General features: G+C 43.8%; 2 protein-coding genes across 2 annotated transcripts; both read right to left on the bottom strand.

Annotated features, from left to right (window-relative positions):
• Nucleotides 1-108: 108 nt before the first annotated feature.
• LOC138720023 (toll-like receptor 2 type-2) lies at nucleotides 109-7,869 on the bottom strand. Its single transcript, XM_069855738.1, has 2 exons — nucleotides 6,333-7,869; nucleotides 109-2,600 (listed from the first exon to the last, which is right to left on the bottom strand). The coding sequence occupies exon 2, from the start codon at nucleotides 2,590-2,592 to the stop codon at nucleotides 241-243; it is 2,352 nt and encodes a 783-aa protein (XP_069711839.1). The 5' UTR covers nucleotides 2,593-2,600; nucleotides 6,333-7,869; the 3' UTR covers nucleotides 109-240.
• A 133-nt stretch (nucleotides 7,870-8,002) lies between these two features.
• Nucleotides 8,003-13,180, bottom strand: LOC138720022 (toll-like receptor 2 type-1). The gene is made up of 2 exons (XM_069855737.1): nucleotides 12,560-13,180; nucleotides 8,003-10,767 (listed from the first exon to the last, which is right to left on the bottom strand). The coding sequence occupies exons 1-2, from the start codon at nucleotides 12,571-12,573 to the stop codon at nucleotides 8,382-8,384; spliced, it is 2,400 nt and encodes a 799-aa protein (XP_069711838.1). The 5' UTR covers nucleotides 12,574-13,180; the 3' UTR covers nucleotides 8,003-8,381.
• Between the last annotated feature and the right edge of the window lie 5,973 nt (nucleotides 13,181-19,153).

Genomic DNA, 19,153 nt, shown 5'->3' with positions numbered 1-19,153 from the left:
CACTTTTTTGGTCAAAAATCCAAACAACAGCACCATAGGAGCAACTATGAAGAAGATTAACTGTATTCCCAGCCAAATCCAAAACAACAATTACAAAAGTAAAATAGTCCCACAGCAAGCAACAGAATTTACAGTAGCTCAGTTCTCTCTTCCCAAGATACAGAAAGGTGATGGGATGACCATCCAAGGGGAACAAATTTAGAGTATATTTGCTACATATTCTGTCTTTAATATCTCTGTCTACGATTTTAGAGCTATTTTCAAATTAAACCAAAACATCGCCTGCTGCTCTTCACCAGGAGGCCACTCCAGGTAGGTCTTTGTGTTCATAATCTTCCGCAGCTTGCAGAACCTCTTGGGAATCGTTTCGCTCTGGATGGGCTCCAAGAGGACAAGAATCGCTGAATCGTTGTTCTCGTCAAAGAGGCGGAAGTGCGAAAAGTCCAGCTCATATTTGCACCACTCGCTGTGCACAAAGTGCTCCGACAGCACAAAAAGCGTCTTGTGACTCTTCTCTATGGAGTCAATGATGTTGTCCACGATCCACTTCCCAGGCACAAAGTCCCGCTTGTGGAGGCAGAGCCGAAAGGGAGGGCAGGCCTGTTCCAGCTCCCGCACCATTATGTTCTCAACCCAGTCAGAGTCATTCTCACTGTAGGAGACAAAAGCATCATAGCAGATGTCCTTGGCAGGGGCTCGTTTGGGCTTCCGCTTGGCTTGGAGCCATGCCCACGTCATTCTCAGGTACCACACTGCGTGGTACTTGTAGCCGACGGCCACGAGGATGAGGATGACCAGGAACACCAGGGTACACATCAACGACACCATGAGGGTCCTGTGGCACTCCATCAGGGAGAGGTGCACGGCTCCAACCTGCGCCCCTCTCACTGCCAGGGGAGAGTCACAGATGTACTTGTCCGGCCACCCCACCAGCATCTGCTCTATCCTGGCCTCGTGCTGGAGGAACGAGAGGAAGTCACAGGAACAGATGAAGTTGTTGTCACTGGCATCCAGCAGCTCCATTTTCTTGAAGGACTCAAACTCTTCTCTGGATAAACTGTTGAGTTTGTTTCTGCTGATCGACATGGCTACTAAGTTGGGGATGGGTGCAGCATCAGGCAGGGTCTTCAGCTGGTTTTTGGCAAGGTACAGCTCTCTGAGAAATGGGAGTTGCAGTCCAAATTCCCCCAGGTTGTTAGCACTAACATCTAAAACTTCCAGTGTTGTGGGAATGCAAGTTGTTAGTTTAGAAATTTGAGTGCTGGAGAGGTTTAAATGTTTCAGGTTTTTTGGCCATTCACACACATCTGGAATCTCACCAAAATTATTTTGGCTAATGTCTAAGAGAATCAGTTTTCCTAGATGAGATAAACTTTTTCCTGTCATTTCTAAATCACTCAGTGAATTCTGACTTAGGTTTAGAGTTTGTAATGAGGGCCAGCCACCCGGACAGGCTGAATGCTCCAGACTCTGGTCTCCAAGCAAGTTTGCGCTGAGGTCAAGATACCTTAATGACAGAAGACTTCGTGAAATTCTGCATGGTACCAGGAAGACCTTGGTGTTTTCAACTGTGACTTTGGTAAGAAGTGATAGAAGACCTTCCACAGTGTGAAGATCTGTAAACAAATAAAACTCTTCTATAGATAATTTTTCTATTGTCAGAACTCTAACTGTCTGTGATTGGTTTGCTTGAATTTGCATTTTCCATTGTCCAGATCCCAACAGCCTACAGTCTATCATCTGCACCTCCACTAATTTTGGCATGTCTTCTAATATGTTGACAATCTCAGGCACAGTAGCATCTGTAAATAAGGCCTGTTTAAAGGAAATTTTCTCTGCAAAAGAAGAAGACATGACTTTCAATAGTTGCATTTCAGCTGGTATACTGAATGCTATTTTTCTTACTTCTAACCAAGTGAGAGTGTGCAGAATGTCCCTGACAATTGCTGAGAATACATTCGTATTTCTTAGGTTTATGATCAGGTGATTTATCTTCTGAATCAGTTTCAAACTTCCAGGTTCATATTGACTGAGATTGCTCCCATCAATCCACAACTTGTCAAGAAATGCAATGCCCTCAAAGTTTCTTTGCCTTATCGTGGAGAACCCTGGGCTGCCCAGGTAGAGAGAACTCAAGTTCCTCAGCCTAGAAAAGGGGGAGCTTTCCCCCAGGTCTCTGTACGAGTTCCCTTGAAGGCGGAGGTGCTGCAGGGAAAAAAGGTGCCCAAACCACACAGGGGACAAGTAAGTCAGGCTGTTATTTGATAAATCCAAGAGCTTTAGTTTCCCAAGAGAAACAAACGAGTCCTCGTCTATTGAGCTGATTTCATTGGACTGCAGTAGCAGGGCTCTCAAATTCACAGCCTGCTGCAGATCCTGGGATCGGATGTGCTTTATCCTGTTGTGGGACAGGTTTAACATCGTCACCTTGGCTGTGAGTCCTGGAGGAATAAAGTCCAAGCCCATGGAAGAGCAGTTGCAAAGCTGAGTGGCATCACATGAAGGACAAGTCTGCTTCAGTGCTTGCTCTTCAGAGAGATTTGCAGCTAAGACCATGTAGATGGTCCACAGTTGCCAGATGTGTTTAGTCATTATTTTGCCTAAAATATGAAATACCATCAAAGCAAATTTAAGATGAACAGTTAGTTTTGAAGAAGCTTCATTTTGGGTGTAGCTAAAACCTAATCTTCCCTGTCCTGTCCTGTTGAAGGCGCTTAAATATATTTGGGGTTAATACTGTTTAGAGGTGAAACAATTGGTCAAAACAGGGTAAATTTTTCATAAATATTTCAGAATCTTTTGTTAAACGCTAAGTATCCTTTATTTACATTTTTTCCCCAATGTTTTCTAATTTTGGAATGAGGACTATAAAGTCAATTAAGAACTGAACGTATCTTTTGCAGAGTCAGCTAAATATCTAAGTAACCACAACTTTCACCTGTTTAGGAAATAGTTCCCATACATCCTCCCCTTTAGTGCTGCCTTAGGTCTTTTCATCCGGATCTGTGAATATTATATTGTACATTCATATTTCACTACCGGGAGTCTCCTGTGTGTTTCAAGTCCTGGTTACATCAAGAAGACTTAGTGTCTTGCTGGAGATAGTGACGTTCACATTCAATACTCATTTCAAGCTAAACTTAATTTCAGATCTGACAACAGGGTGAAGAGAGTTGCATATGTTTCAGTCCCTTTCCTCATATTTTTGTGTCTTTGACTATTTTGATTTTAAATGCAATAGGAGCAGGGAAATAACTATTTGGCTGGATGTCCATGTAGGCTATAGCTATCATGTTGCAATGAGTCCAATACTTGCTAACGAACCTACCAACTCTTAGCTGTTCCTTTTCACTTCACAGCCTTCTCCTCTGTCTGTGGCTTTCTCTGCTTTGGGTCTTTGTGGCAGTCAGGTCAGGCCCAGCCATGAGGAAGACTGAGGGGCTTTTGGAGTCACCTGTAGATCAGCTGCCTGGACTAGATCCTCTTTTTTTCCAGCCCCACAGCCTGTTCCTCATCTTCTGGACTGAAATGATTCAAGAGGAGCCACACAGCTGTGGATCCTATGTCAATTCTCTTTTCTCTCACAGCCATGCCTTTCATAGTACTGATTTAACACGGCTTTTTGTGTTACAGAGCTTGCTACAATATCTAACTAGTGCTTACTCCCAACAAGGTGACTCTAGTTTTTCTGTCCCTCTGAGGAGCCAGAAAAGCAATTCTTGAAGTCTGAGAGGGCTGCTTTTCCTTCAAAACCCTTATTACATATTGAATGAAAACCCCTTTTTGTTTATGCTTTCTTGGAAAGGATAAAACAGTGCCTTTAAAGCATTCATTTCCCCTGTGTGTCACAAATCTCCTAGGCTGTCTTACTGACAGTGAAAAGAGTGAGCCAACCCCAAAGAAGCCCAAACAGTTCCCAAATCAATCAAAACAGGTTCTCTAAGATCATCATGGGCTCTGTAACAGGTTAATTTACATTGGCTTGGCTCACTGAGGAGTATTTTCTGCTTCAGTCATCCCACTGAGACTGTGCAAAAGTTCTATCTACTGTACTTTGAATTCATACTCTAATTTGTTTTACAATAGCTGACCCACACAGAAAACTTCATACAGGCAAATCCTATGTTTCTACTATCCTTAGCCGGAGTTGCTTAAAATTATTTAAAAGGGGCAGAATTAGCTGAGATCGTTTGGGTGTACATGGAGAGGACAAAAAATAGTGGATAATTTTTTAGATCATTCCATCTCGTCCCACCTGAAGGACTATAAACATTTTGACTTCTCATGTTATTTTCATTTAATCTCTGTCTCTCACTGATGTGGAGCTTTGGATCTTGACAGACATAGTCCTCTCCCCTGTCTTTAGTTACCCACAGCTGAGCTGGTCACCAACCGTGTCCCCCAAAGTCAGTGGAGAGAAATAACAGTATTCAGGGGTGATTCACATCATGTCTTTTGAACACCTACATTAAGATGTGATGACTCCAAGAGAAATTACACCATCAACTTAAAATGAAGCACCACAGTTTAGATACCTAAATATTTGTCCTCATGACTCACCCAAAACCTTGCAATCTGTAGTCACTCATCTTCTGTCCAACTAAGGCTCTCTTATAGGGCTTTTTTGTTTCTGCAGGTATGGCTGAATAACACAGTGCCATAAGCCATAGCAGCTATGAGTAAGATGAGTTTCACGAGCAACAAATTTAAGTGGGATTTTTAAAGTTGTCATCAAAATGCTTACTGCTAGAAACAACCAGGAAACCTGGCCAATCAAAATCTATCTACAGTTAGGTTATTCACAGATGGAAAATTGGCAACACAAAAGGGAACTGGGCAGATATTGCGTGGGAAATACCAGCTGAGCCTAATGGCTCTCCACCTTACCAGCCTGAAACCAACCTTTTGATGGTACAGGATGCTTTTCTTTCTTGTTTCTTCCCTGAGCATCTTTTCTAGATCTTTTTTGTCATCTGCAATGTGAGCAAACATTCAGGGAAATCTCATTTCCATACTCAATCATTTTCAGCCATTGTCTTCACCTTCCCATTTCTGTCCAATCATTCAGCTTAAGACCCTGACTTACAGGGTTGTTTCAGTCCTGTCTGCATCCACTCCAAAATATGGCCTCAGTCCACTATAGCATTGCCTTACCAAGGAATCACTTTACTATGTTGTTCTGGGATGACAAAAAAAGAGGTACATAGAAATTGAAATGCAGCTAATAATAGGGAAACTTGCACAGATGCCCTTACACAATCAGATGCTGTGATGTACTAGACTTTCAAAGCATTTCTGGATTATGGACAAAGGGTGTAAGTCCTCAGAGGTGCTCAGGATTATCCTCCCTGGTCCAGATGAGTAGAAGCTTTTGAGAAAATATGTGCATATTCTGAAACAGAGCCATGAATGCCAAGAGAATGAAGTTCTGTAAATGTTAACAAATGCTAAGGGCTAGTGTAACTGCTAAACTAAAACATGCTGAGAGTGTGCAAATTGATTCTAGCTTGGGGAACACTACCAAGCTGAATGAGGGCTGGTAAATTTAATCAGTGCTATGGAGTCTGCAGCGTGAAAGTCACTGATCAGTGAAGGTTCGATACACAAGCAGACAGGGGAAAGCTGCTGCTTTCCACTTGGTTATGTGGGGGTTACATATGTTGTAGCTACTACTCACCAGCATTGCCTTGATAGTATGTATGTGTATACACACATACAAACACATATATAAGTGTGCCCCTTCTTGCTTCCAACACAGAGCATGTGCAACAGGGCAGAGTTAGGTGAGAAGGTAGCTGATCCCACTGGCCCAAGATAATTGCTCAATGAGCTCTTTCCTTGTCCAATTACTAAAACAAACGCAGGTCAACTTCAGTCCCAGCTTTCCCTGGGCAGCCAGCATCAACACACAAGTGGGACAAAGCACACCCTCCTACACAGAAATTCAGCAGAAATGGCACAATTCAATCCAGTTTGTCTTTTTCATTTACTATTTTCCTCTCCTCGCTTTCCTGAAGGAAATTGCTCCCATCAGCGTGTCATGGCTCTCCCAGGGAGCCTTTCCTTTTGCTGATTGCCTGCCACGCAGCCCTGCCAGCTGCCTGCAGTTGCACCTGCCTGCTCCACTTCTAGTGGCAGCCAAAAATCCCTCTCTGCTGTGCACTCCTGCAGGAGCTGTCTCCAGCCCAGCATCCCCAAGCATTCTGAATCCCTTATGCAGAAGAGAAGAACTTTGTGGCAGAGATTAGAGAGCCTCTTCTCAGTGCTCCCTCCTGGCTGCAGCTCTGCTTTCTTACCCTGCATCTCCAGTATCTACGTGCCTGCAAACTCACCTCTGTGCAGAAAGGATTCGTGGGGATCCCAGCTCCAGTCACTGCTTGCCAGTTAACCTGTGTTGCGTTTCAGCTCTCTCACGTCAGTCACTCTTCACCCAGCTTCCTCTCACGCTGCTGCTTCCTTCCCATTTCATTTCTCTGCCTCTGCTATGTAAGCAGGGGGATTCCCACCTAGGGGATCTGATTGGCGTAAGAGAAGTAACACTACAGTTCTTTTAAATGTGCCATCCCGTTAACGTCTGGGTCCATTATAGGAGCATAATGTGTGAAAGCCAAGGCTTCTCCTACCTCGCTCTCTCTGACTCGCGCTTTGAAATGACCAGCAAGATCTATTTTCCTCCTTACCTGTAGGCACTCAGTCTCCTAATCTGTTTAATCAGTGCTCAGTGTTTGCTGTCAGACGATTCACTCATCACTTACCTGCAATTCAGCCTTAATTATCCCTGGAGCTATTTTTAACCAAGACAGTGAACAAAACAATACTTTTGTAGTAGACTTGGGACTAACTCTACAGATATAACAGGAAAATAGAACTGAAAGTGATGTTTGCAGGCTACAGCCACAGAAACTATCATCTTGTATGCATATACGTATGCACATACCCGCAGGAGCATGAATATATACATACGCATAGGCACATAAACAGATATACCAACACAGAGACGTGTGTGTGTGTGTGTGTGTAAGCAAATTTCCCAAATTTTCAACTTCTCAGTTCATATTCCAATGCTTTGGTATTTCACCACAAAATAACTGCATGTATAAAGTTTAATCAAGATTCATTTAGACTCTCCTGTATTTAAGCCTCAGCAACACAAGCATAATGCAGCATGGAAGTGCCGAGTTAGAGAAACCAACACCTAACTTTATCCCCTCAGAGACAATTTCAGGTTTCCTCAAGAATATACAGAGCACAAAAAAACCTGAAACTGTGACTCCAGGCACTCAGGGTAGAACCAGCTATCCTAATATAAACATCTGCATCTAGCTGCTTGTCTAGATTTCCCTTGTAGCTGGCGAATAGCAATACAGCAGTTCTAGGGAGTACCTCGTACAGAGATAGAAAGATAAATTACCTCTTGACAGTGTGATTTTCTGCACTGGTTATAGAGGAAGCTAAGTAGAGCTAGAAGGCATGCATGGCTTGATGATTACTTAAACGTGCTGCCCAAAGAGCAGAAGCAAGGAGTAATTCAGTCTTCAGAACCTTCTAGCCAGCTCATTAGAAACACATCCTGATGCCCCCAAAACAGACAGCCTCAGCTATTTCTGCATAGGTACAATAGGTGGTGACCATGAAGGGAGAAACAAGCATACACAGGATGAAAGAAGCCTAAGGAAAAAAGAAAAAAAACAAAAACACCGTAACGATTTAATGCCTCTAGATTTCACCATCCTTGTACAAGGTGCTTCCTTCACAGGTGTAGAGTAAATCCCAATCTGTGCATGATGGTATTTACTCTGGTGCAATTAATTAATATAACAGATCTATGAATGGAAGTACTTATTCAATATTGTCTTTTTTCTGTGTCACACAGCAATGATAGGGCTTCAGAGAGCTTATTTTAACATAAGTACTCTTTTTCAACCCCCATTATTTAATTGTAATTACCATGCTATGCATGATGGCACTGAAAATAAATTAAAGGAGAACAACAAACACTGGGGAGTATTGAAGCATTTAGCTTTTATTTTCCTTTGTAAACTACACAAGAATTGTAAGGAACTGTTTGGGGATGTGGTAACAGGAAGAAAGAGTACACTAATACTCTACATTCAGTTAAATGTATTTAGGAACGTAAATGAAGTCCAACATGGCTTCCAGACATCATAGTTACTGGTAGGGGTTTTGGAAGATCACAGTATCAAATTGCTGGAAAACCTAACGCGGGTTATTCTCATTTAGTAAGAACATAATTATTTCTATACAAAACAAAGCTGATTCTCCTTAGGCAGAAAAATAAGAAAGAAAAATTTCTTATCAGGAAGAAACTCTGACATAGATTCTTTATGGAAATATGATGAAAGGGGAGTGGCTGACTTGTTCTATGACTTCAAGGCTCCTTTCAAGTTTTCCCAAAATATTACCTGCTGCTCTTCACCAGGAGGCCACTCCAGGTAGGTCTTTGTGTTCATAATCTTCCGCAGCTTGCAGAACCTCTTGGGAATCGTTTCGCTCTGGATGGGCTCCAAGAGGACAAGAATCGCTGAATCGTTGTTCTCGTCAAAGAGGCGGAAGTGCGAAAAGTCCAGCTCATATTTGCACCACTCGCTGTGCACAAAGTGCTCCGACAGCACAAAAAGCGTCTTGTGACTCTTCTCTATGGAGTCAATGATGTTGTCCACGATCCACTTCCCAGGCACAAAGTCCCGCTTGTGGAGGCAGAGCCGAAAGGGAGGGCAGGCCTGTTCCAGCTCCCGCACCATTATGTTCTCAACCCAGTCAGAGTCATTCTCACTGTAGGAGACAAAAGCATCATAGCAGATGTCCTTGGCAGGGGCTCGTTTGGGCTTCCGCTTGGCTTGGAGCCATGCCCACGTCATTCTCAGGTACCACACTGCGTGGTACTTGTAGCCGACGGCCACGAGGATGAGGATGACCAGGAACACCAGGGTACACATCAACGACACCATGAGGGTCCTGTGGCACTCCATCAGGGAGAGGTGCACGGCTCCAACCTGCGCCCCTCTCACTGCCAGGGGAGAGTCACAGATGTACTTGTCCGGCCACCCCACCAGCATCTGCTCTATCCTGGCCTCGTGCTGGAGGAACGAGAGGAAGTCACAGGAACAGATGAAGTTGTTGTCACTGGCATCCAGCAGCTCCATTTTCTTGAAGGACTCAAACTCTTCTCTGGATAAACTGTTGAGTTTGTTTCTGCTGATCGACATGGCTACTAAGTTGGGGATGGGTGCAGCATCAGGCAGGGTCTTCAGCTGGTTTTTGGCAAGGTACAGCTCTCTGAGAAATGGGAGTTGCAGTCCAAATTCCCCCAGGTTGTTAGCACTAACATCTAAAACTTCCAGTGTTGTGGGAATGCAAGTTGTTAGTTTAGAAATTTGAGTGCTGGAGAGGTTTAAATGTTTCAGGTTTTTTGGCCATTCACACACATCTGGAATCTCACCAAAATTATTTTGGCTAATGTCAAGATTAATCAGGTTGTGTAAACGAGTTACAGAATTTGCCGTCTGTTTTAGAGATTTCAGAGAGTTTCGGCTTAGATTTAAAGTTTGCAGAGAAGGCCAAGCAGATTCACAGATTGTCTCATCTAAGCGATTATTTACAAGCAAATTATCATGGAAGTCCAGATATAGAAGTGACGAAAAATGTCTTGCAAGTTTGCACGGTACCATGAAGACTCTAGAGCTTGCAATGGTGAGTCTTTTCAATTTGCTTATTTGTGATTCCATACCTGCCAGGTCGAAAAACAAGTGAAAATTCTGAATCATTATATTTATTACTGATACTGTTTCAACAAAACTTTGCCCACTGCTTGCAATTTCTGCAGTATCCCATTCTCCTTTCCCCTCAAGCACACAGTCAATTGCCTCTAACTCTTGCAAAGATGTGATTTCCTTCAGCAAAACTATTATTCGACTAATATATTGATCTGTGAAAGAAGCATCTTTAAATGTAAGTTTTCGTATCTTAAAAGGAAGTGTAGAGTTCTGCACCAAGCTTTTTTTTTCAATTTCTAATCTGATTTCTCTCACTTCTAACCAAGTGACAGTGTGCAGAATGTCCCTGACAATTGCTGAGAATACATTCGTATTTCTTAGGTTTATGACCAGATGATTTATCTTCTGAATCAGTTTCAAACTTCCAGGTTCATATTGACTGAGATTGCTCCCATCAATCCACAACTTGTCAAGAAACGCAATGCCCTCAAAGTTTCTTTGCCTTATCGTGGAGAACCCTGGGCTGCCCAGGTAGAGAGAACTCAAGTTCCTCAGCCTAGAAAAGGGGGAGCTTTCCCCCAGGTCTCTGTACGAGTTCCCTTGAAGGCGGAGGTGCTGCAGGGAAAAAAGGTGCCCAAACCACACAGGGTACAAGTAAGTCAGGCTGTTATTTGATAAATCCAAAAGCTTTAGTTTCCCAAGAGAAACAAACGAGTCCTCGTCTATTGAGCTGATTTCATTGGACTGCAGTAGCAGGGCTCTCAAATTCACAGCCTGCTGCAGATCCTGGGATCGGATGTGCTTTATCCTGTTGTGGGACAGGTTTAACATCGTCACCTTGGCTGTGAGTCCTGGAGGAATAAAGTCCAAGCCCATGGAAGAGCAGTTGCAAAGCTGAGTGGCATCACATGAAGGACAAGTCTGCTTCAGTGCTTGCTCTTCAGAGAGATTTGCAGCTAAGACCATGTAGATGGTCCACACTTGCCAGATGTGTATAATTCTTGATTTGTGTTTTGTTTGGGTCAGCATTTTGCTGTAGGAAACAGAAAAGAGGGAAGGAAGTGTTGATTTTTAGTTTGAACAGCAACTGGAAAAAAATGAGTATCTGTGTAATTTTATTAGGGAGTTGAGATTCAAGTCTTTTTTTTTCCTTATAAGAGTTGTCCTGTGGCATCAGTCTTTCCCTCCTGCTTCAGGTGATCAGCCCTGTAAACATGGCATGCTACTCATCTCTGGAGTACAGCCACATTATGTCTCAACAGTCATAAAGAACCATTCTCAATGTCCTGCCTTTTCACACGCACATTGACTATGGTATTATTCCCTTACAGCAACAAAGCTACATTTGCATGTTTCAACCCTAAACAGGGGAATACAGTGCATAAGGGGATCAAGCGCAGCTTCAATAAGTTTGTAGATGACACCAAGGTGGGTAGGAATGTTGATCTGCTTCAGGGTAGAAAGGCTTTTCAAATTCATCTGGACAGGCTAGATTGATAGGCCAAGTCCAGTTATATGACATTCCACAAAGCTGGGTCCTGCACTTTGGTCACAACAGCCCCGTGTGACACTACAGGCTTGGGCAAGAGTAGTCGGAAAGCTGCCTGGTGAAAAAGAACCTGGAGGTGTTGGTCAACAGCCAGCTGAATATGAACCAGCAGTGTGTCCAGGAGGCCAAGAAGGCCAATAGCATTCTGGCTTGTATCAGAAACGATGTGGCCAGCAGGACTAGGGAAGTGACGATCCTCCTGTACTCACCACTGGTCACACTTCTAATACTGCTTTCAGTTTAGGGCTTCTCATTACAAGAAAGACATTGAGGTGCTAGACAGCGTGCAAAGAAGGACAGCAAAGCTGGTGAAAGGTCTAGAGTAAAAGTCTAACAAGGAGTGGCTGAGGGAAAGGGGATTGTTTTGTCTGGAGAAAAGGAGTCTCAGAGGAGACCTTATCACTCTTTACAGCTACCTGAAAGGAGGTTGTGGTGAAGTGGGTATTGATCTCTTCTCCCATGTAACAAGTGATAGGACAAGAGGAAACAAGTTCAAGTTTCACCAGGGAAGGTTTAGATTGGATATTAGGAAGTATTTCTTCATTGAATCAGTTGTCAAGCATTGGAACAAGCTGCTGAGAGAAGTGATTGAGTCACCATGCCTGGAGGTGTTTAAGAGATTTGTAGACATGGCACATAGGGACATGATTTAGTTATGGACTTGACAGTATTTGGTTAATGGTTAGATTCTACGATCTTAACCTAAATTAATCTATGATTTTAAATGCTCACAACCTTCACAGTGTTAGCCTGTCCATCTAGTTTCGCTATCTTTGAGGCAGAAGTCCAAACAGACCATGTCCACTCTCTCAGCCCTTTAAGTGGGCTGTGGCTTCTGATATTACAAACGCTCCTGGAAAAGATTTTGGGGTTCCCTGGGTGGAGTCTCATCAGTCTCAGGGCTTAAAAAAAAGCAGAGCTGTGAAGGCTTCTGGCACACCTTTTTATACACTGTGTAAGTACACATGCTTTACAAGTAAGATAAAACATGCGGATATGCAACATATCAAGTCTATCGCCTTTTCCTGTAAATCAACACTGGTAATAGATGGGAACTGGATGTTACCATCACTCTATAAACAGTGGATGTGATTAGAACAACACTGATTTTAATTTACAGAAGAGCTGTATTTCCTGCCATGGGTGCCGAAGAACATTTCACCATTGGTTACACCAGAAAATAAGTCACTTATTAAAGCTCACAAACAGCTGTAAACAGCTCCAGTTCTACAGACCAATAGTATCCCCAAATCCCAAATATGCAGAAAGTACTTACCCTGTGTACTGCATGCTGTGCTTCAGTCTCTTTGTGTACTGTGTACCCTGAGGTTCAAGTGGTCACATCATACCTGCAAGCACAACAAAATCTGGAAAATCTTTGGTAGGTCTGATGTGAAGACGGTCCTGGAGTGAGAAAACATTTCAGTCTGTGCTCCTCACACAAAATTTTATGTTGACAATTTCCCAACATCTTCTAGCTGCTCAGCCACTGAAGCGTACCTGTTTGCACAGCTTTTCTTTAGTAGCTTCTCCCCTAAGGAAACCATGGCTTCTAAAGAGCACGCTATTGTCCAGCACTCATGAAGCCGCCCTTAAAACTCACATTTCAACCACATCTATTGCTGCTGCTGATGGGGGGCACAAAAATGATCGTAGATCATATTCGCACTCTTGTTCACAAGCTGAAATTCAGTGGCAGATCTCTCTCTTTTTGTCCGTCATCACCCATTACTGGAAAGGCTGATGCAACCTTTTTGCAAAAGTCATTCTTTCACAATCACTTCCTCCAGCATTAAGTACAGAATAGTTCCTAGGCAGAACTGCTTTCATCTCCCTGTATGTCGTCTTTTGATACTCATTGTCTGATATGTACTGGGGGGTGTTAACTATACTGAGCAACAGGCTCAGTGAGATTATTTTGTTGTGTAGGTTCTGTAAAATGTTATCAATATATAAATACATATTTTATATTGACATAAATGTAGGAGTCAAATCGTTTAATCAAAGAGAGCACTAGAGGAACACTACCATTTCGTTTCCTAGGACACGGCAGTCAAACATTATCAACAAATAGAAAATGTTTAAGAATAGGAATGATATTCTGTCTGGACAAGAAGACACAGCCTGAAAGAAAGTACCCCTCAGTCAATACTCAAGGGAATTTTGAGAGGGGAGGATTGATGATATTTACTCAAGTCTGACTGAATGGAAACACACAGCTTGTCAAATGGCCAAGCACGCTGCATGCAGAAAGAGGCAGGGAGTCTTCCTACCAGCTCTAAAACGGAAACCCATTAAATTAGTACACTGAAACTTCCTACTGCAATTTCCAATTTGTGTTTGTGTGTATAGAAATTGTCACAGTCTGCTGCCCCTTGCAGAGAGAGGTACCTGCCTGAGAGCAGACAGACAGACCGATTCCTGCCTGCTGCTTGGCCAGGTGTCATGGGGCTGATGGCAGCATCTGTGTGCTCAAGGGTGGCAAAGCACAGACAGAAGCCCACATGCATCTCATAACAACCTTTAGTCCCAACTAAACTTAGATTAACTCAACTTTTTCCAAAAGAGGAATTGAAAGACTGAGATACCCTGGTATCTTCTATCTGTTACAGACGATATATGATAAGCATAACAACATTTTAAAATAGAGACAGAGCAGCTGTGGGATACAGCAGAGAAGGGAAATGGTGTTTTAGTGAAAGGATGTCATGAACTTCCCCAAAGCCACCTCTTCCCTGTAGCACCTCTCAGCTGAAATGGTTCTTGTTCTTCAAAAGGGAAAACTTTCCATTCTCGAAATGTTAAAAAAATGTTAATTCTGAGTTTGACCTGACTCATTTCTATATGTTCTTGTCATCAAAATTGCAAGTCCTTGATAAAGTTAAATATAGCTGAATTTGTGAAGGGCTTTGAAGAAGACACATAGGAGGCAGTGCACTTCACTGACTGCATAGCAGGCAAGCTTTTTTACAAGTTACAGTGTTACCATCACACATCTGTGGAGACTCTAGGCAGGCACCTGCTGTGTTTCCAGGAGTACTGACTTTGTTTTGACACCCAGGCTCAGTCCATTCTCATCACACTTCCAAACTGGGCCAGGTTTCTGGTTTCTCTCAGAAAAAGAGGACCACAGCAACCCTGCCCGCCTTCTGATGCTGCAGTTCACAAAACAAGCAGCTCATTTCAGCGAACTGATTAAAAAGTCAAGAAATCAGGATGGGCCTTGTGCTTATTTCCACCAGTAGAGAAAAAGGTCTACAAGCAGTACAACTTTCCCCTCTCTTATTCTAAGCCAATTTGTCAAGATTTATCAGTTATATGGAGTTGGGAACGTCCAAGGATGCTTAAGGTGGACAGAAATGCCCTCCACATGCTGCCTTCACACGGAGGGGAGATCACAGAATCACAGAATCACAGAACAACCAGGTTGGAAGAGACCCACCGGATCATCGAGTCCAACCGTTCCCATCAAACACTAAACCATATCCCTCAGCACCTCATCCACCCGTGCCTTAAACACCTCCAGGGAAGGTGACTCAACCACCTCCCTGGGCAGCCTGTGCCAGTGCCCAATGACCCTTTCTGTAAAGAATTTTTTCCTAACGTCTAGCCTATACCTCCCCTGGCAGAGCTTGAGGCCATTCCCTCTTGTCCTGTCCCCTGTCACTTGGGAGAAGAGGCCAACACCCTCCTCTCTACAACCTCCTTTCAGGTAGTTGTAGAGAGCAATGAGGTCTCCCCTCAGCCTCCTCTTCTCCAGGCTAAACAACCCCAGCTCTCTCAGCCGCTCCTCATAAGGCCTGTTCTCCAGCCCTTTCACCAGCTTTGTTGCTCTTCTCTGGACTCTCTCCAGAGCCTCAACATCCTTCTTATGGTGAGGGGCCCAGAACTGAACACAGTATTCGAGGAGCGGTCTCACCAGTGCCGAGTACAGAGGGAGAATAACCTCCCTGGACCAGCTGGTCACACCGTTTCTGATACAAGCCAAGGTGCCATTGGCCTTCTTGGCCACCTGGGCACACTGCTGGCTCATATTCAGTCGGCTGTCAACCAACACCCCCAGGTCCCTCTCCTCCAGGCAGCTTTCTAGCCAGGCTTCTCCTAGTCTGTAGCACTGCATAGGGTTGTTGTGCCCCAAGTGCAGGACCCGGCATTTGGCCTTCTTAAACCTCATGCCATTGGACTCTGCCCAGCGGTCCAGCCTGTTCAGATCCCTTTGCAGAGCCTCCCTACCCTCCAGCAGATCCACACTTCCACCCAGCTTAGTGTCGTCCGCAAACTTGCTAAGGGATATCAGCCTGCTGCCTCTCAGAGCATCAGCTTCCAAAATGATCTGCAGCCTGGACTCAGAGCAACCTCTTTTGAAATTAGAGAGTCCAAAGAAGGAGAAAACTGCTGTCTTTTAATGCAAGAATACCATTCATCTGCAATTTTTTTTCACAGTAACTGCACGTTTAACATCGAACAAAGTTGCACCTTGTGATTTCTCTCCTCCAAGTTAAATCTGTTATTACACTTCTTCTTTTGTAATATTTTACAAAGGCACATGCTTCCACCCGTGCACGTATATTCCTTTTTCCCAGCAGAAGGGAACAAACGTGCTCCTGTACTTGCCCGCGTTCCAAGCAGAGACATATACAAGCCTTTGCCAGCAGACTAATAGGACAAAGACAGAACTGTAGTCATAATTTTTGAAGCTGTCTTGCTTTAAATGTTACTGTTTATCTCACGGCAGCTCAAGAAGCACACATTTGCCTCAGCTGGGAAATCTATTTATGCAGGACAGAACCCTACTGGGGTTCTTTTGATCAAAAACCATGAAGCAAGGTGGCCACACTAGTCCTCAGTCAGTCTGCCATCAGAGTTACAAGGGTTAGTTCACTGTTATATCCTCTCTACCTCTTCTTTCTGCAGCTGTGTTGTGTAGGCCAGGGGAATGTGGCTTTAGGATCAAACTCCAGCTGCCAGAGCCCAGCAGCCCTCTCCCCCCTACCAGCCAGCGGTACCAACTCCTCCATCTTCAGTAATAGTTGGGTGTGTTCTGCTCTTAAAGGACTTCCCCTTTCCAGTCACGCATGAGAGGATCCCATGTCCCATCCCTTCACTTCCTCTCTTTCCTCCTGTATGCCTGTATCCACACTCAGAGCTCTTTTTCGCCTTTCTGCTGAGAAAATATGAGTGAGCAATACAGAAGGAGCTCAATTCAGACAACATCTTGGCCCGACCCCTGTCTCAAAGAAAAGACAGAAGCCGTAGAAAAGAAAGGGAAGCTCATAAATCCATTGACCAGCCTGCAAAATGAGAAGAAACGCTTTGCAAAGCAAAAAAAAAAAATCTTTGCAATCAGCACAGAATTGCTTCCTGATACTTATCCCTGGTAAACAGGACGTGTCAGTGCATCAGCTTGGTCACAGCAGTGCCAGCCAGGCTGAACCCAGGGCAATTTTTCCTAACCTCCCTCCCCAAAATGGCTGGTGAGAAGAAATGGTCAAATCTGTGCTTGCATCTTTGGAGCAGGAGGTATGATACGATACGCATGTAATTGAAAGCAGGAGGGTTTGGCATCCTTTCATGATCATGGAAGCAGAGCCTTGGCATGCACTGCTGGTGCCTCTGCTTTAATCTGACTTGCAGGGCTTCGGGTGTTTGTTGTATTCAACAAAATAGAACATTATAATGAAAACTAAACTATTTTAACTTTGTTATGTTCCCTATCAGGCCTATTCTGCCAGCAGCTAAGGCCCCTGGTTAGATCTTCAGACTGAAAATTTAAATGCAGAGGAGCAGATTCCACTATCCTTCTGGTCTATCCTTGCCCTGCCCTTGTGGCAAAAGCATGATAATGCTGTGTGAAACGTTACTCACTCAAAAGTCAGACTATGGGACTGCCTCTGCCAAGAAAGCAGAGTTGTGGGGTTTTTTCAATCATATCCTTTCTGAAAGCATTCAATCAGAATAACACGATGTCGATTTACTGGTGTAACAGAGGAGTAACTATCAGGGAAGATCGCAGGCTAAGACATCAAACCTCATTCTAATAATATGTTCTCTGGAACAGTTATATCAGCATGACTCAACAAGAGAAGAGCCCTTATTTCTCCCAAAATAGTCCTATTGAGGTTTTAACTCCCAAGGAAATAGCATGAACGGAAGGTAGCTTGCATGCGACGCAAATCTGGATGACGCAGTTCCTTTCTTACATTGCACTTTCTTAGGTGGGGTGAAAGCAGTTTGTTTCTGTCAGGAACATTAGGATTTTCCTTTAATACACTGCTATAAAACAGTAAATATACAAATTTTTGGCAACCTTTTCTGAAAACCAATATGACAAATACACAAAATCCCATTATCGGCATAATACAAACATTTTCCTCCCAAATGAGAACTCCAAAGACAAGTCACTCGGAATGGGTCTCCCCAACCATTGGTTCTTGCTCCCCAGAGCTGCGTGGGTCTGATACTAGTCAAGGATGCTGACAGGTAGCTCAAACACTGGACACTCAGTGGGATAAGAGGTGTCCATGGACAAACATGCCTGCCACAGGACTTCCTGGCATGCTGCGGGGAGTAAGACAAAATGTAAACTTACACCAACAACAAATGAAACTCCCTTTGTGCACGTCGGGGAGAGGTCTGTCTGGAAATACATTTAGTTGAATATAACTTCCTCCAAGTGATGCCCAGGGATTCCTGCATCCCTATGGAAGGGTCCATCTCCCAGAGAAGATGCAAAGATGGGTGCCATACATGGAGGCAGGTGTCCAAGACCCATCAAAAATCTGCTCAGAGCAGCCTTGACCACAGCTCTTCTTACAGGCTAGCTTGGTTGTATCAGCCCTTATGCTTCCCATATTTATAACCCTGCATCTCCACAGGGAGCCTAATCAGACTATAGGACTCAAGAACCTGAAGCACAAAAATCATGGTACTGGAACCTCAGAGGTCAGACCAAATATATCTCCTATCACCTGAACAAACAGGCTCGCCGCTTGCTGCTGCAAAACAGATGTAATCTGGAAATCACATTTTCTTTTAATATATTTTCTGTGATTTTCATAGTGATAATTCGTTCAATGTTATTGATGTACAATGCTACTTCTTCAATTTTTCAGATACCTTCAGGAAATACCTCTGTGTAGTTTTCTGAAGTACCACTCAGCATTTTGAAGAACTTTCTTCCTTTGGTCTACATATATTGCACTCTTCTTTTGTTGATCAGCTTGCTTTGTTGTACCTCAAACTATATGGCAGAGGTCAGCTGTTACAGGCTTCCCAGTTGCTTATTTAGAAATATAAAACTATTTCCAGTTTTTAAGAGAATGAGGTGCTATGCCTATTTTAAAACAAGGATTTTCCTGCTTTCCAGTCAGAGCAAAAAGCACCTCCAAGGAGGCACCAGACCTCCCCATGCTGAGATGGTGTCACCCCCCCTTAGCGTGTCCCTGACCATCAGTGCCACTGGACATATCCCAAGGCTTGGGTCTTCAAGTATCCTGCAAGGCACAGGCTGCACTATGGGGAGTTGGGAAAAGAGAGGAATGGGATCTCTTACATTTGCTGTATGTATTTGCTGCTTATATCGCTTCTACTTCATTTCAGCTCACCGGGGGAGAAAACACCCTGTCACACCCCAGAGGGTGCAAGTCATCACTAGCAGGTTGTTGTAAGGAAGCTAGAATTTAAAATCCCAGCACTGGAATTTCCGATAAGGAGGAAAAAGTGTTGCTCAGCTCTGAGGAAAAGCTTCTTCAAGAGAGGCTGAGCAAAGAGACATGCATGTAAGTTTGCTTCAGTGCAAGAAAGGTCCAGCAAACTTCGTCTTGCCTCACTGAGAAGAATGCATGGGCACACACCTCTTACCTAGGTCTGT

Source organism: Phaenicophaeus curvirostris, chromosome 4 (genome assembly GCF_032191515.1).
Source record: "Phaenicophaeus curvirostris isolate KB17595 chromosome 4, BPBGC_Pcur_1.0, whole genome shotgun sequence".
Classification (NCBI taxonomy): Eukaryota; Metazoa; Chordata; class Aves; order Cuculiformes; family Cuculidae; genus Phaenicophaeus; species Phaenicophaeus curvirostris.
This window is presented reverse-complemented; position numbering and strand designations above follow the sequence as displayed.